This window comes from Streptopelia decaocto (assembly GCF_964273445.1).
Source record: "Streptopelia decaocto genome assembly, chromosome: 5".
NCBI classification, from domain to species: Eukaryota; Metazoa; Chordata; class Aves; order Columbiformes; family Columbidae; genus Streptopelia; species Streptopelia decaocto.
The window spans coordinates 4,542,676-4,565,139 of record NC_138659.1 but is presented as its reverse complement, the minus strand read 5'-3'; the positions used below and the strand labels follow the sequence as shown (position 1 = coordinate 4,565,139).

At 63.3% G+C, this 22,464-nt stretch overlaps 1 protein-coding gene and 1 long non-coding RNA gene across 2 annotated transcripts in view; one reads left to right on the top strand and one right to left on the bottom strand.

Moving 5' to 3' along the window:
- Positions 1 to 80: 80 nt before the first annotated feature.
- SLC6A9 (solute carrier family 6 member 9) lies at positions 81 to 17,650 on the bottom strand. Its single transcript, XM_082054488.1, has 14 exons — positions 17,487 to 17,650; positions 14,936 to 15,076; positions 6,333 to 6,489; positions 6,050 to 6,181; positions 4,666 to 4,918; positions 4,458 to 4,590; positions 3,975 to 4,109; positions 3,791 to 3,894; positions 3,475 to 3,712; positions 3,254 to 3,388; positions 2,854 to 2,953; positions 2,486 to 2,586; positions 2,120 to 2,290; positions 81 to 1,909 (listed from the first exon to the last, which is right to left on the bottom strand). Exons 2-14 carry the CDS (start codon positions 14,963 to 14,965, stop codon positions 1,697 to 1,699), a joined length of 1,902 nt encoding a protein of 633 aa, XP_081910614.1. The 5' UTR covers positions 14,966 to 15,076; positions 17,487 to 17,650; the 3' UTR covers positions 81 to 1,696.
- Positions 15,379 to 22,464, top strand: part of LOC309440620 — a 19,806-nt gene continuing 12,720 nt past the window's right edge. The window contains exons 1-2 of the long non-coding RNA XR_014184230.1: positions 15,379 to 16,535; positions 19,087 to 19,150. This is a non-coding gene — a long non-coding RNA (uncharacterized lncRNA). The remainder of the gene's footprint in view (positions 16,536 to 19,086; positions 19,151 to 22,464) is intronic.

Sequence of the window (22,464 nt, the reverse complement as noted above, 5' to 3'; positions counted from 1 at the left end):
CTGCACCCATGGGACATGGTACCCCACTCTGTAAATCCATCCCCCATGGTCCCCAAAGAAGGGCACAGCGGGACACAGCCTCAGGAATATAAATCTCATTAAAATCTAGGATACTTTAGAACTCTACACCGGGAGACACTGGCACAGGCAGCGCTGCCCAGGGACGCGCGCATTATTGCTAACGATTAGAGGTGAAGAGTAGCGGCGTGACACGTGGGGCAGGGCATGGGCACCATGCAGGAACCTGCGCCCCTCGCCGCAGCACGGCGGAGGGCTCGGGATGGGGCCGGGGGAGCTGGAACGTCCTGCTGGGGCTCAGCACCCACCACCTGCCACTGCTGTGCCAAGCCGCGCTTTGTCCCTGTGCCAGCCGCGGGGCTGTGCAGGGGGAGCACAGGGCTCCGGCTGGGAGGGGAGCAGCAGGGTGGGAAAGGTCCCACCCCATCTACCCCAAATAGATAGCTCCAAGCCCTTTGGCTGGAGCTGGAAGACAGATTTAAAAACCACCCAGCCTTGCCAGTGCATCTTGCTCCACTAATACTGGTTGGGGACTGAGTGTCCTCGGATGGCTCGGAGCGAGCGGGCTGGCACAGCCCTCCATGTCTCCGCTGGTTCCTCTCGCTAGCAGCAGCTGGGGGGGCCAGTCCATCCTGCTCCCCCTTAGCACCATGGAATGTCCCCCCTGCCTGTGCCAGGGCTGCTAGGGAGAGCTGGACCCCGGCCCTGCCCCATCACTCCTCAGCCAGGCTTAAGTGCTCCCCAGCCTCCTGCCCCACCGCAGGGCAGGCAGCAGTGCCAGGCTGTGCCCGCACTGCTCACGGCTGTGCCCGGCTTTGCGGGCAGTGCCTGGTCACCCAGGTGGGTACCCACAGCCCCCAAACGGGGCTGCAGAGTGCTGTGGGGTGCTGGGGTGCATGGGGAGAGGGGGATACCAGCTTGCTGCCTGCACAGCCCTGGGGTACAGTGCATATGTGCGTGCCCACGTGTGCTGCGTGCATGCCCGTCCATACTGTGTCTGAGAGGGACATGCACACATGCACGTGTGCTCTAAGTGCTTGTGTCTTGTGCTGTGAGATCCCACTGCCCGTGCAGGCAGCGTGCCCCCATCTCCCTGTCCGGGCCCAGTGCCTGGCACTGTCCCTGGCCATGGCCACCCGTGGGACCCTGCAGGCCCTGAGCCACAGCAAGTGCCTACCTGGGCCAAGGGTCCCTACAGTGCCAACCCTCGACAGGACAGCCCTGTGCGCATACAGCTTGGGGCAGCCACAGGCAGCCCCTGCGAGCCCCAGCCTTGGTCCCACCCCACACTATCCCCATGGATAGGCCAAGAGGGTGCCCCACGGCAGGGCAGGCTGCCTGGCTGCAGGGGGGCTGGGGAGCATCCTGCTCCCCCCGCATCATGTGCATCCCTTTGGGGCAGGGCCCCTGCAAAGTGCCTCTGGCTCCTGCCCTCCCAGGGCTGTGCCCCCTCCTCTCTTGTCCCAGCGTCTCGCACAAAGGTTACCGTAAACACAAGGGTTAACGAACGCCACGGGGGAAGGGGGAGTGGTTAACCGAGAGGAGGTGGGGGTCTCGGGGACTGGCGCTGAGAGCCCCCCGCAGTCCGGTGCGGCCCAGAGCCAGGCTCCGCCAGCGGAAGGTGCGAAAGTGTCACCGCGCAGGAGGGGTTAGAGGGGGTGCAGGGATGGCGGGGGGGTCACAGTCTGGAGTCCTGGCTGTGGGCTGAGCCGTTGCTGCCCTGCACGGAGGAGGCAGCCGCCACCTCGCTCCGGCTCTTCTCCGGTTGCAGAGGCTGCACCTCCAGGTGGGACTCAGTGGAGGGGCTGCATGCTGGGGCGTAGCGCCCGCTGCGGTGCTCTGCCAGCGCCGGGCCCCAGTCCTTGCTTGCCTTGGTAGCATTTTTCAAGCGCTAGAGAGGGAGAAGATGGGGACAGGGTTAGCACCTGCCATGCTCCCCTGCCTCAGACTCCCCCAGGTGTGCCCAGAGATGGGGTGCCTCATGGATGCTGTCTGCACGCAGCTGCTGCAGGGTACCCACAACTCCAGTGGGGTGGGGGACAGCCTCGTGGGTAGCCCCAGGTGGGACACGGACAAGGGGGTCTGGCCCCTGGCTACTCACCTCCAGCAGCGTGTCTCCCTCAGAGCGGCACACTTTGTAGATGGCGTAGACGGGGATGCAGATGACGGAGGAAAGTGCCATGAGGAAGCCAATGCTGATGGCCCAGGTGGGATAGACATAGTCATTGTAGGAGATGGGCTTGTACTGGATGACTGTGAAGACCAGGATGAACTGGGAAGGGACAGACAGGATCAGCCAGTGGGGAGCAGCCAGCCTGCTCTGTGCCCCCCCAACTGCCCCGCTCTGCCCATCCCTGCTGCCCCCCTGCAGCCCAGCACCCTCTTCCCAAGGGTGGGCAACTGGGGGCCCAGGTGAGCTCCCGTCCCCCTCCTGCTATGCCCCATGCCCCATGGTGGTGATGCTCACAAAGATGATGGCAGGTGAGATGAAGCGCCAGCAGATCTGGAAGAAGAGCGGGGGTGGGAAGCCGAGCATCATCTCAATGTCCTTGAAGTAGTTGTGGTGCCCTGTGGGGATATGCGGCCATCAGCCCCAGTGCGACCCCCAGCCCCCTGCCACCCCTGCCCAGCACCAGCTCCAGACCCCAGTTGGTGGGACCCACCAGGCTGCTCAGGTCATGGCTGCCCTCATTGGCTAATGGCCTTGCATGCCTCAGCCAGTCAGCACACAGGAAACCGCTGACTGGACAGAAGTTAGCATATGTCCCCTCCCCTTCCCTACTGGTTGGCTGGGGCAGTCCTGCCGGCTGATTGGCTGCACATGGCTGCACCTACCATAGATGTACATGATGGCCACGCACATGATGCAGGAGATGACAACCAGGGAGAAGCTGGCGGCGTAGTTATCCATCAGCAGGAGCCAGTAGATGCCCGCCTGCAAGAGGGACCCATTGGCACGGCTGCCCTGGTGGTACCAGCACCGTCAGCAGGGCAACGGCACAGCAACACACAGCCTGGATACTGGCCTGGTTGGCATGGCAACGCCTGATGCCAGGGTTGGCATGGCGACACTTAGTCTGGCTACCATCTCCACTGTTGACATGGCAACACCAAGCCTTGGGTGCCACCACCACCACCACCAGGCCAGTCATAGCAACAGTGCGGACATGGCTGATAGTGTGGCAAGGACACCATGGCAACAACACCCTTTCACCACAGTCCCATGGTCACCTACCTGTGTGGTGAGCGGGACGCCCAGCAGGAAGCCTGCCACGGCCACTCCCAGTGTTACAAAGGTCTTCTTGCGGATGATCCACTCATTGCCCACCTCGTCCACAATGGCTGTGACCAGCGTCTCCAGCAGGCAGAACTGTGTGGGGCAGAGGGGGTAGCATGTCACCACCCTGGCCCCACTCTGCCACCCCACCCCACCACAGTGGCCCCACCATGACCTACCTGTGTGCCCAGCCCCAGGAGGATGAGCATGAAGAAGAAGAGGATGGACCAGAGGGGCGAGATGGGAAGCAGGGTGAGGGCTTCAGGGTAGGCAACAAAGGCTAGGCCAGGTCCGTGGTCAGCCACCTTGGAGACATCAACGCCCAGGTGGTTGGCCATGAAGCCCAGGATGGAGAAGATGACGAAGCCAGCATAGACGCTGGTGGCGCAGTTGGTGATGCTGATGATGATGCTGTCCCTGCGGGAAGAGGGGTCAGGGCCAGCAGCAGGGCTGGGGGGCTACAGGGAGACTGGGGGGCCATGGCCAGGCACTTACCGGTAGCAGTTGTTGTGGAACTTGTTGTAGGAGGCCATGGTGATGAGCCCGCCCCAGGCACAGCCCAGCGAGTAGAAGATCTGCGAGGCCGCATCACCCCACACCTGCAGCGGTGGGGTGGTCAGCTCCGTGTTCCCCAGCCCTGTTGTCCCCCTGCCACCCAGGACCCCTCATCCCCACTCACCTTGGCATTGAGGATCCTGTCCCACTGGGGTGTCAGGTAGTACATGATGCCAGTGAGGGCCCCCTCCAGTGTGATTCCGCGCACAAAGAGGATGGTGAGCACCACGTAGGGGAAGGTGGCCGTGAAGTACACCACCTGTGGGGAGGCACCTCGGTGGGGCGGGGCCGGATGAGGGGTGTGGCCTGGGGCAGGGGGTGGGGCTATGGACTGGGGGAGGGGCTACGGGCAAGGGGCATGGTTATGGTCCAGTGGAGCAATGGACCAGGAGGAGAGGGTATGGTCCAGGGGGAGGGGCTACAGCTAGGGAAGGAGGGGCCATGGCCACATGGGAGGAGCTGTGCCCATAAGGGGTGTGGCCAGGTTGAAAGGGGTGTGGCCTTTCCCAGAGTGGGAGGAGCATGCACAGAGCACTGGGGTGCCTAAAACGGGTGGGGCCACATCCAAGCCCAGGGGGTGGGGCCCAGAGGGGGAACCCACTGGTACCTTCCCCGAGGACTTGACACCTTTGATGAGGCAGAGGAAGACGACGACCCAGGAGACGCCAAGGCAGCCCAGGAGGGGCAGCCGCACCTCGCCCAGGTTCCCGATGTCATCAGACAGGTCCAGCACATACCTCCTGTGTGGGGGACAGCTGGTGTCAGCAGGGCCCTGCCACCACCACCTCCCTGTCCACTGTCCCTGTCCCCAGTACCTCCAGTACTCCTCGCTGGGGCTGGTGCGCTTCTGGGTGGCGTTGAAGAAGCGGGTGAGGTTGAGGGCAGCGCGGCTGGAGAGGTTCCCGTCCAGCACCCCCACGCAGTCGGGTGTGTTCCAGGGGTTGCTGCAGTATGTCCAGGGCAGCACAGGCGTCATGGACACAAAGAAGTAGTAGAAGGCAATACAGATCACCACGTTGTAGTAGATCCCGATGTATGTGGACACCACCATCATCCCGTAGCCCACGCCTGGGAACAGCACCGGGGAGGGGTGAGCGGCATGGTGCAGCACAGCACGGGCACGGCGCGCAGCACAGGGGTGGTGGGGGGCGCAGGCAGCACGTGGCGCTGTCGGCAGCCTTGCAGCCACGCTGCTGCTCGGGGCCCGGCTGCAGCACTGGGGCGGGGAGCATCGCACAGCTCAGCCCACCGCCGTGCATGGGGTCCTCTGCCTTTGAGGAACCCTGTGGTGCTGAGGGTCCTGTGGGATGCATGGCAACCCACACAGGGTGCATGGCCTGCAAGGCTGTAGGCAAACCCTTGGGGTCTGGAGACCTCCTTGGAGAACCACTGGGTGGGGCTCTCTCCTTGCACGGCCACAGTGACTTTAGGGCTGAAGCTACCTGGTGACAGGTGACAGAGACCACACAAGTATGGGGACATGCACCTAGGCTGAACACACCACAGTGCTGAGCATGTAGGAGAGTGTGCATGAGCTGCCCACGCTCAGACTAATGTGGGCACATCACCTGGCAGGCAGCGTGCAGGTGTGTGTCGGGGAGCCGGCAGCATGGGAGCACACCGATGTGCCAGGAGGTGCACCCAGAGAGGGGCCCAGTCATGGCAGGGCAAGCTCTGAGCACAGCCAGCACCCACGCACACAGGCACAGCACCCACTGCCTGTGGTGCAGGGAGCGGACCACAAGACCATGCCCACAGCCAGCGGGGACACCCACGGTGTGTTCAGGGGACTTCTGCAATAGTGATGCATTGGGGACACGTGTGGCAGGTGCAGGGATGTGTGTGTAATGCCTGCAGTGGATGGCAGTGCAGGGCTGGGGTACGCGCAGATGAGTTGCGTGTGCAGGGACGTGTGTAACGCGCGCGGGGAGGCTGGGCGGGCGGTGCGCACCGAGCAGCGCGGCACTGGGTGGGTGTGTGCCCAGGGGACCTGTGCAATGCAGGCAGTGATGCGTGTGCAAGGCATACGTGTGCAAGGTGTGCGGGGCTGTGCGAGCCGCAGGTGCCTGTGCGGGGCCATGCGATGTGCCAGGGGGGTGCGTGCAGGGGACACACAGGGTGTGTGGGGGCCAGACCATGTGGCTGTGCTGGCAGGCACCCAGTGCCAGTGTGTGCTGGTGGGGACGGGCAGCCCCTTACCTTTGAACATAGGGCTGACCCTCCAGACGCCGAGACAGCCCTGGCTGGCAAACTGCCCGAAGGAGAGTTCCATGAAGAAGAGGGGGATGCCACAAAACACCAGCATGATGAAGTAGGGGAACATGAAGGCACCTGGTGGGCAGGAACGAGAGGGTGAGAGTGGGCAATGACCCCCAGCACGGCTGTGCCCCCCACACCTGGCATGTGAGGCCAGCAAGCACTGGATGGGGCCAGGCACACACCCCCACCCCTGCCCAGGGACACCTGGCCCCCTGACACCCACCTCCCCCATTGCGGTAGCAGAGGTATGGGAAGCGCCAGACGTTGCCCAGCCCCACGGCGTAGCCCACGCTGGTCAGCACAAACTCGATCTGGTTGCCCCAGTTGCCACGCTTGACGCTCTTGTCCTGCTTGCCCCGCTCCCCGGGCACGGCGCCGTTCTGCAGAGAAATGCCACAGGGGGAGTCAACTGGGGAGCCCCCTGACAGTCCCATCGGAGGGGCGACGGCTGCTGAGCACGGCAGAGTGGTCCCACACATCCTGCCCCATCCCTCCCCCATGCCAGCCCCCCACCCCACCATGCACAGGCAGTGCCAAGGAAGGGGGAGGGCAGCGCTGGCAGCCCCCCCCCGCGATGAATAGCTTTGCCTGGAGTCGGGCTGCAGCGAAGGAAGAGCCTGCAACTCATACAAAGCAGGTCCAGGCGTCGGAGCACAAAGGAGCCTCTGTTCCTGTGCCCCCCCTCCCCACAGCCAGCAAGAGAGAGGCCTCTCTGGGTGGTCACTGCCCATGGCTGGGGGAGAATGGTGGGACCCCCGGGGTGAAACAGGGCCCCCCCTCAATGGGGAGCAGGGTGCAGTGACTAGAGCAGGCTGGGTGTCCCCCAGGAAAGGCATCTTGCCACAAACGGGGTCCTGCCGCCGGCTCAGTGCCCAGTGAGAGCACTGTGCTCAGGGCAGTGCAGGGGGGGTCCTGTGCAGGTGGGTCCCCGGGGGACAGCCCGAGCACCCAGCTGTCCCTCACCACAGGGAACCTGGTCGGGGCTGGATGGGGACAAGAAAGGGTGCTTTGTGCAGGCTGCGACACAATGTGAGCTCACACCGGGGACAACAACAACAACAAGGACAGGCACCCGTCACCCCCAGCGGAGATGGCACCCATCACCCCATGGCCCTGTCCCAGCGCGGCCCCGGGCTCACACTAATGTCCTGCCTAGATACTGTCAAGCTCTGGCAAGTTGAGCTGAGGGCAGACAGCATTTTGGGGTGCTGTAGGTGCCCCAAGCCCTCCCATCCCCACCCGAGGCCAAATGATGGGTGGACGGGATGAGGGTGCTGGTCAGTCCATGGCCCCACAGCACATTTAACCCTGTGGGAGCAGCATGGAGTGCCAGCAGCCCTAGGAGGACACTGGAGCTCCACGGTCCCAGTTTCCCCACCACAGACACCCCCGTACCCATGCCCACTCATACTGCTCCCCCACACTACACCCCCCATCCCACGTGTGCCCCCTGTGATGGCTGATGTGGGCAGTGAGGGGGCCACAAATGGGAGCCGTCGCTTCGGATCTGCTCACGCCGGCGGGGTGCGGGCAGCAGGCGCGGTGCACCTAACCGTATCATTCGATTAGGGCCGGCACAGCCGGGACGTGATGCCCGGCGACTCCAGCACCGCGCTGCCAAACAAAGCCATCTGCTGCAAGCGGGGCCCGCACGCGCCGGGGGCGGTGGGGGGGCTGCCAGGGCGCAGGGCTGGGGGAGAGGGGCGATGCAGGGATCGGTGGGTGCTTTGGGCAGGGTGACAGGGGCTATAGGGGTGATACACTGGTCATGCCCAGCCAGGGCACTGGCGTGCCCAGGCAAGACCCCATGGGCAGAGGCTCTGTCAGAAATGAGCTCACAGCAGCTCTGGGTGCTGGTAGAGTCCCCCCAAGGGAGGCTCTTATGGTGGGGTGCTGAAGGAGAACAGGGCTGAGGGGTTGCCAGGACGGGGGAGGACACTGACACTGTCCCTATGCTGGGGCACACTGCCCGCTCAAGCAGGCTGATCTGATCGGGAAGTCTCTGATTAAGCTGCTCACACTAACGAGGCTCCTTAATGAGCAGAACAGTCAGCAGGAGGGGGGCAGCGCTCCAGCCTCCTTGGCAAAGGGTCTTGTTGGGGGACAACACTGCATGGCCCTGGCTCAGCCTGGAGCCCCAGTGCCCAAAGGAGACCTCATTCTTGTCCCAAAGCCACCCCTCTGCTCAGGTGCCCCCAGCATGGCTTCAGCCCCATGCCCAATGGGGCACCCCAGCTTTGAGCCACCTGGCACCAGTGCAACGAGAGCACCAGGCCTCTGCTGCCCCCCCTTCACTTCCCTGCAGCACGGGGCTTCGGCACACTTGTCCCCAGCAAGGGGGCAGCCACATGTGTGCCCATGCGTGCACAAGCATGCACACGTGCGCGCACGCTCGCGTGCTCACCCATCGGCTTGCTACCATCCCCCCTCTCCCCAAATCTGGGAAGGTTGTCCCGTCCTTTACACTCATTGAACACCCTCCCAACCCCACATGGTAAAAAAAGCAGGGGACACAGAGAACCCAGGCGTCCAGGAAGATGAAACCCACACCTCTGCCCGCTGTGGCGCTGGGACAGAGCTGGGCTGCAAAGGGGAAACTGCACCCCAGCAAGGATGCAGCCTCTGTATGGGGGGGGTCCCGCTCCCACACCCTAAATTTTACATGCATGTGATCTCATGCAGCTCCAAAGATGCCTGCCTTGGGTGAAAACATTGTGGAGGGGAGGAAGGATGCCCTGGGCACCCCAAATGTACCAAAAGGGGGACAATCGGGGCACCCGGGGCATCCTTCCTCCCCCTTCCCCAGCTCGGCAGAACAGGCATCATCCATCACACCGCCTGGCACCAGAGCCTTTCTCATGCTAAGCAGCATTGCCTTGCACAATGACAGCTTGGCTGGGGTGCCCGGATGCCCCCCACTTCCTGAAGGGGCCCTGATTTATGGCTGGGAAGCTCATGGCGGTGGCGGGGTCGATGCTGGCAGGGGATGTCCCCATGGGAGGCATCTCCAACATGGTCACCACCCCGTTTTTCCCCACTCAGACTACCCCATGTAGGTATTTCAGCCTACCAGAAGCTCTCCATAGGACATCAGGCTTATAAGCCCCCCCTGAGCCAGTGAGAGACCCCCAATTCCTTCCCCAGCCTCCTAATAGGATGTCAGGACTGCTCCTGCAACACAAATGCAAGCTACCAGTCAGCCCCTGATGTCATCAGCCTGATGCCATTGCTCTTCACCATGGTGATGGTGATGCCGTCATAGCTGGGCAAGGCAGGGGCTGCCAGAAGGTATAAACAGATGCTAATTACATCACTTGCCAAAATAGCTGCCTGGGGCAGGAGGACCCCAGCCTGGGGTGGGTGTCCCTGGGCATGAAGGGATGGGGTGACCTGGAGAGCAGTCCCTTGGGAGGGGGTGACTTTGAGAGGGGTGTCCCAGGTGCCTCCACTGTCCCACCACAGCTCCTAGGTGCTGAAGTGGGGGGTGCCCCATAATCAGCCCCCACATTCCCTGCCCCTGGCACATGGAGTGCTGAACCCAGAAGTGCCAGCCCCAGGCCAGAAGCTGCCTTGCCCTGCCAGCCTACCCATCCTGGCTCTGCCAGCCCCACTGGCACATCCCACCCATCCCTGCCTCTCTCGGTGGTGGCATGGCATGGGTGGTGGCAGCATCAGCCATGGGTGCCAGGATGGGCATAGGCAAAGGGGCACTCCCAGGGCCAGGTGGATGCAGTGCTGAGGGGTGTGTCTAAATCTCAGGACTCCCCAGCAGTGCTACACAGCTCTGACGATGCCCTGAGCACGCTCTGGCACCCACCCGCAGCAGCACCGGCCCAGCCCGAGGTGCCACGTGGAGCCGGGGCAAGCTTCGATATTCCTTGCTGTGCTCATAGCCGTGAAATGGGGTGAAGGAGGGTAAAAAAAGGAGAGGATATACACCAGACTCTGCCCCTGCAGTAATGAGCAAGGCAAAGGGGTGCTGTGTACCCCTCTTGCAATTAGTAGGTTCCAGAGTTAACAAACAACTGTCAGACAAGCTCTTCTCGCTCCCAAAACAACAGAGGCTATGGAGGGTCTTGGTGCCATGCTGTGCCCTCCCTCCCCCACGGCACCCCACATCCCTGGCTGCGGGACTTAGGGGTGCCTCCTCAGCGTCCCACGGCACAGAGCTGCAACTGTGCCTCGGTCCCGCAGAGCCACCGCCCCAGAGCTGGCACAAAGGGACTTGGAGAGCCACGGCAGTGGGGGGACGGCACTGGTACGGCTGCCGTCCAGCCCGGCCCCTGCTCTGCCCCACCCTGGCCCCGCTCTCACCTCCCCACTGACCTGCCGAGGGGGCCGGAGGGGACCCAGCTGCCTGTGGCTGCCATCCGGGGGGCCAGACTGGCCGGCTCGGCTAATCCTCAGCTTCATTGGCACCTTGAGCTCCGGCGCAGCAGCCACACGCCCGCCTCCCCCCGCCCGCTGCCTCTGGTGCTTGGCACCACTTCCCGCTTGCCTCCCGGCCAGGCTCAGCCCCTCACCGCCCGCCCTGCTGTGGCACAAGTGTCCCACCACGCCACCCACCCCAGTGCCATCCCTGCCTGCCTCATGCCACAGGGACCCCCGTGCCTCAGTTTCCCCCCAACAAGCCGTGCCCTCACGAGGCAGGTGCTCCCCCCTGCATCAGGCGCAGGCAGGGCAGGCTGTGCAGCGGGCTGAGCCCCATCCTGCTTAATGAGGCCTCATTAGCTGGGTCCAGCTGCTCAAAGCTCTGCACGCTCCGGTGGGCAGCACTGCCCTCCCCACGGGCACTGCTGCCCGTCTGGCTGGGGCAGGGACCTGTATTTGGAACATGGCAGAGAGCCCTGTCCCCTCAGTGCCCCCCATTCCCACACCCCAATGCCCACAGCCCCACACACGCGTTCCTGCCACTATGCCCATCACCCACGTAGCCGTCTGGCCCCACATACTCGACCCCAACCCAGGGCACTCAAGGGCTGAGGGGACCGGGCATGGCCCTGCTGGGGGATGGGGGTGCAGGGACAAGCCTGGCATACCCCCAGCTTGGTGCCATGCTACTTCACTCTGATGTCATACCGCTGGTGACATCATGAGGTCTCCATGGCAACCCTCGCAAGGTCACTGCCCTGCAGGGGACCATCTGGCTAGCAGGAGGGCTGTGCCACGACCCCCATGCTGTCCAGCCACCCTACAGCCTTCCCACTCAACCCCTTGCCAGTGTGGGGTGGGACCTTGGTGGGGTGCTGTAACCCATGGGAAGGTGGGCATGGGGTGCTCCTCAGCCAGCCTTGGGGTGCCCCAGCTGCTCTCAGCCCTGCGCCCTGGCTGGGGAGCGCAGCCAAGGCGCCAGCGAGGCGTGATGGCACACCGAGGGTGGGGGGGACGGGCCGGCGCTTTCGGGCAACCATCTGGGGTCCGGGCAGCGGCGGCCGTGGGCGCACACGTGAACATCACACGTGTGCGGGGCGGGCGCTCAGCCCCCCACGTGCCAGCCCCCAGTGCTTGTCCCCATCCCCTCCTGCATCAGTCACTTGACAGTTTGGGATGTGACCCATTCATGAGATGGCAGCACCCAACTGTGGCCCCTGGGATGCATGCAAACCCAGAACCACCCCACACTGTGGCAGCTCCAGTGAGCCTAGCCCTCCCAGCTCAACCTCCAGCCCTGCCCCACATGCAGCCATGTGCCCCCCATACCTCAAGACCCCACAAGATGCCCACACGAGCACCTCTTCCTGCCCCGGTTTGGCTGCACCACCTTGGCTGGGCCACCTGCGTGCCATCATCAAACACCCAGCCCTGGGCACGCTGCTCCCCATGCCCCCCAGCAGCCTGGGCATGGACCTGCCGCCCCATCCCAGGGATGCTGGGCCACGTGCCAGCCCACGGGAGCACAGCCCTGCTCTCCTGGCAGCCTGGCCGGCGGGCAGAGGGGACTGCCAGCCCCACAGGGACATGCTGCTGGAAACGAAGGGCCCCCAGCGGGACCCTGACCTCCCCTGGCACCCCATTCTCTAGCCCAGGCGGCTGGCAGTGCTGGGGCCACACCAGCGAGGCAGGGGTGCTGGACACATTTGGGGTGGCTGTGGGTCTCCTAGTCCCTGTCACCTCATCCCCAAGCAGGGCTGCACAGACGATGCCCACAGACCTGCCCCAATGCCACCATCCCCTTGCCGGGCTCTTCCCGCCGGGGCTGCCTTTCTCTGGCCCCATTCTCCAGGGCAGACATGATTCTCCTGGGGCGTTCAGGCAGAATAATCCCCCGCCAGCCCCCCCTGGTATTGCTGCCCCTTGGTATTCCGGGAAGGGCTCCTGCAGCCAAGAGTCACTTCCGCAGCTCCGCTGGCCCCCATGCCCGCGGCACCACACTGCTGGGGGTGTCTGGGACAGGCAGGGCCCCCTAGCTCTTAATCCCTGACAACATGGTGGGAGTGGTGCCCCTGTGTCTGCCTGGGGTGGGCTGGGGCAATGGTAGGAGCCCAGCTGAGCTGGGCACCCGGCTGTGGCCAAAAGCTGCCCGGTTGTGCCAGACAAGGCAGCTCCAGGAGTCAGGAGCCGCTGGCACTGCTGGAGCCCAAACAAAGTGCCCTGAGGAGGACAAAACAAAATGTCCTTAAAAGCAAAGGGAGGGAGAGGCTGTCAGACCCTCCCCGCTCCCGTGTGGCCCCACAGGGAGCCCCTGCCTGGCCACACAGGGACTGATCCAGCTCCTGGAGCTGGCCTGAACCCTGTTGGGCATCCACCGGGTTTTGGGGGGACGGGAGGGTGCCCTGTTCACTCTCCTGCCTGTGCCTTTGAAGCAAGCATGCAGAGCTTCCCAGGTGCATCCACAAAACGCAGAGGCTGCAAAAGCAGGACACGACACTCTCATCACATCATCACTGAGGCACAGCTTCACGTCACCCAGCTGCTGTCTCTGTCACCCCTGTCTCTCTCCAGGCAGGACACAGAAGGCACTCCAAGCCCCACCGTAAACCTGCCCAGCCCCAGAGGCTGCACACACACCCCTGGGCAGCGGCTGTGCCACAGGACGTTAGCTGGACTGGGAGCTCTGGCAGCAGGAGCTGCACCTGCAGTCAGGGATGAGAGGGCAGGAAGGGACAACTGGGTAGGTAGGAACTGTGCTTTATCAGGTGACTGGCAGGCCACTGGCGGCAGCCCAAGGAGATTAGCTCCCTTCCCCAGTGACCTGGGTAGGACAGTAGCCAACACCCATCCTGCCACAGCTCCTTCTGAGGCTCTTGCAGCTGGTGTGGTACAGGGATGTTCCAAGAGCCGGGATGCTCTCACGAGGACCTGCCTTCTTCCTCACAGCCCTGCATCAGTCCCCCAGCACCCCTCCATGCAGAGGTGTCCCCTTGACCCACAAAAAGTGGAGCCACAGGCAGAGGGCTGTGAGCCAGGGCAACCCCCATAGTATGTGCCAGATCCTGTGGTCCCCTGTCCATCCCCACCTCTCCACATGCCCTGGCCCTAGGGTGGGCTGCTTAGGTACATCTGAGAAGCAAATTAAAGACTGATTTGGAACAGATGGGCACTCCCACACCTGTCTCCCTGCCACAGGTGCCAGGCTTGGCCATCACACCCGGTGTGACACCGACTGTTCCAGCCAGGGCAGGGATGCAGCGGCACCATGGATCCACAGCAAACACCTCAGACATGCAGGGTCATATCACCGTGACAGACCCCTGACTGAGCCCAGATACATCCCTGTTCCCAGCCAAGAGCTTCTCCTGGAGAAATCTGCCTTCCCATCCCACCAGCCACCCTGACCACGCTAGGCTGCCCGCTGTGGGCAGGACGGGCGCTGTGCTCGCCGCTGCAGGCACAACAAGCGGGGCCACGCTGGGACACGCAAGCGGAGGAGCCGCAAGCATGCTGGAAGTGCCTGCTGAAGCATGCCGCTCCCCTGGCTCTTGGCTTCCCAGGGAAGTCCTGGCTCCCTGCCCTCTGGCTGGAGCGTGCAGCTATTTCAGGAAGCCCCCCGGGAAGGGGAGGGCCCAGCGATTGTGTTGGTCCCGGCGTTCAGCTCCCATCCATTGGGAAAAAGGGAACAGCGGAGCCCAGCCCGGGCTCACCTACCCAGCACAGCACAGGAGCCCAACAAGGGAACCCAAGCTTGGGGCTCCCAAACCACTCACTGCAACGGCAGAGCTACCATAAGCACGGGGCCATCACAGCCCTCCAAAGAGGATGCACACTTGAGTACATCCCGCATCTACCCAGGGCACCCAAGTCATCCCTGACACAGGCAAATGCAGGGCAGCATTCAGCGTCCTGCAACACACCACTTGGAAGGACAGAGGGTCAGGAACCCTACCTGTGCCTGGAAAAACCCGGCTCTGCCCACACACCGTCCTACCAGCCCGGTCCAGGAGAGCCCAACAGATGGAGGCTGAGGGGAGGCAACCACACACCATGCCCCTCTGGGGGCACCCAGCACAGAGAGGCGCCCGCACCCTTTGCCGAGAGCAGGTGGAGGAGATGCCTGGCCGGGGCTTTCTCATCTTTGCCGCCCGCCCAGAGAGCTGGGGCAAGCGATAAGGCCAGGCAAAGCGCCTGAGATGGGCGATAGCATCTCCAGGCACGGCAACACACCGCACCCAGGGAGCCTCACAGGCTGCAGGCTCAGGGTGAGCGGCAGCCAGTGCCTGCCCCATGGTCATCATGCTGAGAGAGCACGGGGGTGGCACAAGCCCGGACAGGGGTTCCAGGGTGCACCAAGCCCTACAGGAGCCCAGGTGTTCTGCTCCCTGCACCGGGTGCTCTGGGTCCCCAGAGCAGTGACCCACACTAGCCCAGTCCCCACACCCCGGCACTTACCAGCAGCCCCTCACTGCACTTATCGGCCATCCCTGGAGGCTGGAGTATGGTGCTGGCTGCCCGCTGTGGGGTGCCTCGACTGCTCACTCTCTGTCACGCTGGTTGCACCACTGGTACGCTTCAATCCACCGTCAGAGCAAGCTGGGCAGGGGAAGAGAGACATCAAGAGAGATGTGACTGGTGGGATGGGCACATCGCTGCTCCAAGCCTCCCCCTTCCTCCAAGATGCAGGGAGCTGTGCCAGGCGGGTTGTTCCCCTGTACCTGCCCACAGGCACACAGCGGTGGGGCTGGCGACAGATGCAAGACCTGGCGCTGGGCGGACTGGCAATGATGTCTCTTCCTGCTGGCTCCCACCCTCTCCAGAACTTCTGAACCTCCGGCACCCACTCAAGTGGCACCTCCCAGATGTCTTCCAAGAAGCAGTTAAAGATTTACCCAGTGTGGAGAGACGACCTTGCAGGCAGCTGGCTGCCACCTCCCAGCAGGTGGGTGTTGGGGGCCGTGGGCAGGAGCCGGGGTCCCGCGAGCTCTCCCCCAGTGAGAGCTGGAGCCGAAATGGCTGCAGTACACAGCAGTGCCGGGACTGGGCACTGAGCAGAGCCAGCTCAGGGCTCAGCTGCCGCGCAGGACACAGATGGGAAACGATTGCCTTCTGCCCCGGTGCATCGCATGCACGTGCTGTGCAGGGGGGCTGAGCCACTGGGCTCTGCCAGGCGCCAGGTGCTGCTGGACAAGGCATGGGCATGGGCAGCCGCCTCTCCTGCCCTTACCCCTGCCCCAGCCTGGGGCTGCTGGAGGCCCCAGGGAAGTTCTGGGACCTCACCACACCAAGAGGGACAGTCGCTCTGGCGAAACACCAGTTTGCTTGTCTGTGTGACAGTGCCAGTGTTTGCAAATCCTACACTAGCATTTGGTGTCCTTGCTGGCTGGGGAAGGACCCCCGACGCCCACCAAGGGTCCCCAAACACTTCCACCACCACCACTGAGCACTCCAGGGCCCATCCCAGGCTGCCAGCGGTCTGGAGTGATTGGCAGAGGGGCATAAGGCTGTGAAGCTGTGGGGAGGAAGCATGGGTGGGTGGTGGAGATAAAAAGCAGGAGGCCAGAGGATGCTGGACAAGCCCCCAGCCCCAGCAACAGCCTCTCTGCAGGCAGGCTGCAACCAGCAGATACGACGTCCCACCGCCAAACTCCTCCCCAGGAGCAGCTGCATTTCTAAGGGGAGCTGAGATGTCACTGCCACAAGCCTGGCTCCTTGCATTGCACAGGGACCTCTCAGAGGTGTGAGATGTAGGGCTGGCAGCCAGACCTCCTCCTCACCACACACCTATTGCCAGTCAGACAAAAGATGCCAGCCTGGTAGCCCTGGCCCTGCGTTCAGCGCAGGGATGCATCCTGTGCCCTGTGAGAGGACAGCGCCTAAAGGGATGGGCCACCCCTCCCTTCAAGGTCTGCCAGGCACTGATAAGGCTGCGTGCCTGCATCATGCTGCTGGCTTCATCTCCCAGCCTGCCAAGAAGTCAAGTGTGCAAGGTGCAGGGGAGTGACAGTATGGATGCAGGGATGCCCGAGGCTGCAGCATCCCCTGGGAGAGCCAGGTAGGGATGGGGATGCAACACATGGGTGCTACAGGGTGGCTCTCCCAGAGGCGCAGGATGCCACGACAGCTCAGAGGGCAGGGCAGCTTGTACCTAGATGGGATGGGTGGCATCGTGGAAGTGGGGACACCTGGGCACCCACGGGATCTCCCAGCTGGGGTGACACATCTCGGCAGGGGATGCAGCCCATAGCACCCAGGGGAAGACCACGGATGCCTGGCCGCAGGATGGAGCTCCCCCATCCCCTCGCATCGGCGGGCGGTCCGGGACGCCGTTGCAGCCGCTGCCACCTGCGAAGCCATTTCGTCTGCCAGCATCCACCGTACCCGCCGCAGCCGGGGCTCCCCGGTACCCACGGGAGGCGGGCAGCGGGCTGGGTTGCCGCCGCCCTGCCCCCTCCCCGCCGAGGAGGCTCCGGCCGCAAACCCGCGGTCAGCTCCCACCGCAACGCGCCCGGCACCCCCCGTCGCCGCCGCCCGGTGCAGCACGGCGGCGGGGGGGCCTCGGTTACATCAGCCGCCACGTGGTGGCTGCTCCGCCGCCCCGCCCCGGTACATGCCGGTGGAAAATTACCGCCAGTCCCCCCGCCCCGGCACCGGGCCGGGCCGCCCCGGTCCCCGCCGCCCCCCCCCCCGGGTGCAGCGGCGGGCGGGCGCGCTCTGCCCGCCGCGCCTCCGCGCTCCCTCGTTACCGCACCGCCGCGCCGGGAGAGCAACAGATGCGGGACCGCCCCGCATCCCGCTTCCGCCGCCGTCCTGGCGGGGGGGCACCTCCCGGTGCCATTGCCGGTGTCGTTTCTGGTGTCGCTCTCGATGGTCCCGTCCCCACCGCCCCGGAGCCCCTCGCCGCCCCCGTCCCCTCCCCGGTAGCACCCTCCCTCCCCGCCCCGGTTCTCCCGCGGCTGCCGGCCGGGCCGAGCACCCGGTGCCGGCGGAGGTGCGAACCTCTTACCGTGCCCATGCCGCCGCCTGGCCCCTCCCGCCGCGCTGGGTGGGCCCGCAAGGGCGCCGCCCCGCCGTGCCCGGCCCGCTGTCGGTACCGGTACCGGTGCCGGTGCTGTGCCAGGCCGGGAGCCGCCGCTGCCGGTGCTGCCGAGTTAATGAAAGTTTGGAGGTCGGTGGGGGCTGGCACCGCCTCTCGCCCCCGCCGCCGCGCTCCGCCCCCCACACCGCCACGCTCCCCAGCGCCCCGCTCCGGTACCCGCACCCGCACCGGGGTCTCGGGCACCGCCGGGCACTGCGGGGACTCGCAGGGCAAGAGAGCGCAACCGGCACATGCGGGCACACGTGGTACACAGGCACACGCGTGGGCACACGGCACACAGGGCTCACATGGGCACGCTGCACACACGAGTGTGCACGGGAAGATGTGGGCACACACGGGCACACCCTCCACTTGGCAGACTTGGGCACACACATAACATACTTGGCACACATGGGCACTTGCAGCCCACAGGCATGCGGACACCCAGGGGCACGTTCAGGCTCGCACAGGCATATAGAACATGTGAACATATATGGGACATGCCGTCACACACAGGCTCATACAGGCACATGTGCACTCGCACACACATGTTTTGACACACACAGAAACACCGCACACAGGATACACATGCACAGATTCAGATCACCAGGGCACAGCACCATGACAAACCCGCGCAGAGGATTGCCTGCAGGCCCCGGCCAGGAAGAGTGAGTTAGTGTGACTGTTGTACATGTGTGTGCATGTGTGTGGCTTTCGCACATGAGTGGGTGCACATGCACACAGTTATGTATCCATGCATGTGCATACTGCAGCAAGTGGGATTGCTGGCACATGTACACGTGTATGCATGCAAATCTGTACATTTATACCTATGTATTTAGGTGTGTGTGTATGTTTGTGTACACATGTAAATGTGCATGTATGTTTCTATATGCATACACATGGATGTGGGCATCTACATGTACGTACAAACCTCCATGCCTGTGTACGTCTGTGTACACATGCATGGGTAGATACATACACACGAACCTGAGTGTACACAACTGTGGATGTATATACTGATATACACATACTCATAAGTACATATGTGCTTGTGTGCATCCCCATACCCATGTGAGCACATGTGTGTGCCGCTAGCACACACCCCCACAGCCCAGGCCAGATGTTTCCAGTAATGCATGATGCACTGGGGGCCGCCCCTTGCCTGGCCCCTTGCCGAGGCCTCCCCTCTCTCCTCTCCTTCCCCTCCCCGCCCTCCTCTCCCTCCCTTCCCCTCCCCTTTCCTCCCCTTCCCTTGCCTGCACCCCAGCACCCTGCCCTGCCCCCTGAACACCTCCCAGCTCCCAGGACAAGCTGCACACTGAGGCCTCGGCGTGGCTGTGAGGTGCAGCAGGGGCCTTTCGCCCCACAGCTCAGCACCCCAAGTGCATCAATAGCACAACCTTTCCCACATCCCATTGGGTGCTCTCTGGTCCTGACCACCTCTGCAACCCCACATCTCATGCCAGGGCTGACCTCATGGAGCTCCACCCAATTTGGGGACCATCCCTTACCTGTCTCTCCACAGATCCCCGTTGTCCCTAAGGTTTTCTGCCTGATTAAGGAAATCCTCAGCCCTGGATGGAGTGGAGGTAAGGGCCCCAGGGATGTCTGGCCAGCTACCGTGGGCTGTATCGCTGCAGAGTCGACAGGGTGCTGGGCTGCAGGATGAGAGACGGCGCCGGCGCACACCCTTGCTGACACTGCTTTCGTTTTGCAAGTAAAGCCGGAGTCAGGGCACCCACAGCAGGAAGGGGAAGGCAGCAGTGAAACCAGCCGGTGCTTGGGTTCTCCCACACCCTCCCAGCACCCGCGCATGGCTGCTCAGCACCAGGAGCCAGGCTGCTTGCTAGCACCCTCGCTCCCAGCTGCACATGGCCTCACACCCCAGCCTGCAACCCAAATCCAGCACCCAGCACCTGAATCCAGAATTCCACACCCAGCACCCCAAATCCAGCATCCCACGCCCAGCATCCTGCGTCAGAGCCAGAACCCAGCTGCAACCCACACCCCTGCCCCAGGGTCTGGGCTTTGGAGAGGAGCTGCCAGCTGCGGAGTTGCAGAGTTGACCCTCAAGGGATGGATTTCTATGGCTGAAACCCATGCTTTCTATCGCCCTCCCTTCCTGTGCATCTCCTTTGTGCACTCTCCCATGCCTCAAATTGGGGAAACAGAAGGACGGGCACCACAGCCTCTGGCAGGTCAGCGAAGGACTGCTCCTGCCCCCCCCAGCCTCCAAGGTGCTGCAGTGCCCTTGCAGCACCCTACATCTGGGTGTAAACACCTCCTGCCCAGGAGCCTGGGTGCTTCATACACTTGTGGCTTTGGCCATGGTCCTGGTATGCTGGTCAGGAATTCCCCGGTGTCTCACGGTGCCCGGAGCCACAGCAGGGGCAGAGGCCAAACAAGGTCCATGGGGTGGGAGGCTGCAGTGCCACAGGGGTGTGGGATGGGTGCAAGCCTCCAGCCTGTGCTGGTGCTGCCTTCAACCATCTCTCCCCATCATGCCCCGATTCCCTGTTTTGGGCCACCCAACTCCTTCCCTCCTTGCCATACCTCCCCTAGGCTGGCAGGCGTCACAGAGCCCCCAAGTCCCTGCAGGTGGTGGGGGTGATGCCACAGCACCCCTTCCCCAGTGCCATTCAAATCTGTGGGACTAGTGGCTTCCCCCCCTGAAGACAGCTGCAGTGACCTCATGGCAGCTGTGGCATCTCTGTGGGGGACACAGGTCAGCACATGGGTGGCATCGCAGCCTCGGCAGCACAGCGTCTCGTCTCCCATCTCCATGGGTGCTGTTGCCTGGGAAACTGCCAGCAACACGGGCAGGGATCCAGAGAGGTGAAGGGTGGGGAGGAAATGCCAGCTCCCTGCACCTGAGAGAGGGCTGGGCCAGCTGAAACACTAGGGATCTCCGGAGATTTCACGCATGCCAGGACTGCAGCATGGGTCTGTGGTGAATCCCGAGTGCTCGGAGCCCTGGTGCGGTCCAGAGCTTGTCCTTGAGGTTGTGGATACACCAAATGCAGTGGGATTTAATGCTGTCTTCCTCAGGCACCCAGCATGGGGACTGGCTGCGCACCTCTCTGGAGGGACTCCGGAATTGTGTCCCAACTTGCTTCCCAAGCACGGTGAGCCCCAGTGCAGCCGGGTCTGGATTTGGCCCTGAGGCCTCCCTGCTGGCAGGATGCTGTGTGCAGAGCTGGGGGCTCTTTGCCCTGGATCACACCCAGTGATTGTGTGTATCCTGGTGCGGGAGGCAGAGGGAGGGCAAAGTCCAGCATTGGCATGATGGTACTTCACCAAAATCTTTTAAACCAGCTTATCAAAAGCAGCTTCCAGCTCCTCAGGCCGCAGGCCAGCTCCAGAGGGGACTGGGCTGCCTGTGGAGCTGCAGAGACTGGGGGACCACGTGCTCTGGGGTGACCCTTGTCCCAGTCCCCCAGCTTCCCACGTCAGCACTGGAGCCCGGAGAGGGAGTGGGCTGGCAGGAAACACCCACTGTCATCAGGATGGGGAGATGGAGGTAGAAGTCCCCACACATGCTGGATATGCCCTCTCTGGGGACGGCAGTCACCCCTGCATTATCAGGAAGGACCCTGCAATGTGGAATGGGAAGCTCCAGGCAAGAGGCATGAGCTTGTGTTTTGCCCTTCTAGCTTTCTCTTTCGTTTCTTCCCAGCATGTCTTCCTCATCCTTCCCAGCATAGGAAGAGAGGAAGTGGTCCATGGCAGCATGTCATTTCCCTCCCCATGGCTCCCATGATGGTATCAGAGCACTTGGAAAGCCCCCCAAACTGTCCCTGATTTGCCAGCAATTTGAAGCCATATCATGAGACCCACTTTGCTCCCTAGCAAAGGCCTGGTATGGTTGCAATGCCATGTGGCAGTGCCATACTCCTGCCCTGGCACACCCCTGCATCCCGGGACCCCTGTCCCTGCTGTGCTGAGAGCTGCCCCTCTCACCCAATTCCAGGCTTGGTTCCCCCCGGGTCCTGCCGTGCCCCTGCCCGGGGCTTTGCCAGCAGCTCAACACCCCCTCTGGCTCCCAGCTTTAGCTGAGCGGGTGCCAGGGTGGGTGGGTGGTGTCAGCCACGGGAGGAGATTCTGTGGGCATCGTTGCTCCCAGCCACGGGGATCTGCGACACCAGCAGCACAGGCACAGCTCCTGGGGACTTTCCACTTTGGTGCCCACTAGTGGCACAGGAAAAGTCCCTCGTGGAGGATCCAGCCAGCCTGGAGGAAGCTCTGGCTTGGATGGACAGTCAGATGGGTGGGCAAACCCGCAGCATCCCAGGGCAGCGGCTGCAGGGGATGAAGCTGGGCTGCCGCACTGCCCTGTGCTGGCCCCCTGCAGCATGCTCAGCAGCACTCACACGGCACCCAGCTCGCAGCGCAGGGCTTGTGTTTGACACTGGAGACGTGCGGCTGGCAGCCTTGAGTGCAGACAAGGGCTCTGTGGCTGGGAGCTCATACTTCAGCTGCAGGTCCTGAGGCTGTTGTTCCTCCCTCTGCCCTGGTTGCACCTGGCTGGGAGGCACAGAACTGTCTGGATGAGTTTAGCTTCATCCATGTCAGCTCTGCTCTGGGCTGCCTCATCCCTGGGATGTGGCTCTCCTCTGGGTGCAAGGGGCAGAGGGGTGCTGGGGACCTTGTGGGAAGTGTGTGCACCTCCCCTAATGCTGCCCAGGACAGTACCCAGGTCCCTGCCCCAGTGCGGGCTCTGTGCTGCAGAAAGCAGGACAGCTGGGGTGCCTTGGGCTGCCCAAAATAGCTGTCCCCACTCCCCTCACTGCCTGGCTGCTGGGAGCTATCCCATGACAGTGCCCCACAGACCTGGAGCAGCTGGAGGTGGCTGCCATCCTGCTGCAGCACTCAGCCCACCACCCATGGGCTGCTGACCACTGAG

What these genes read in the sequence shown, in the direction of transcription:
- SLC6A9 (XM_082054488.1), bottom strand. Translation starts at nt 14,965, where the DNA reads ATGGCCGATAAGTGCAGTGAGGGGCTGCTG. An exon ending in TCCTGGGGCTGGGCACACAG is followed by an intron (nt 3,389 to 3,474) that starts GTAGGTCATGGT and finishes TGCCCCACACAG; the next exon opens with TTCTGCCTGCTGGAGACGCT. An exon ending in GGCCATCATGTACATCTATG is followed by an intron (nt 2,587 to 2,853) that starts GTAGGTGCAGCC and finishes ATATCCCCACAG; the next exon opens with GGCACCACAACTACTTCAAG.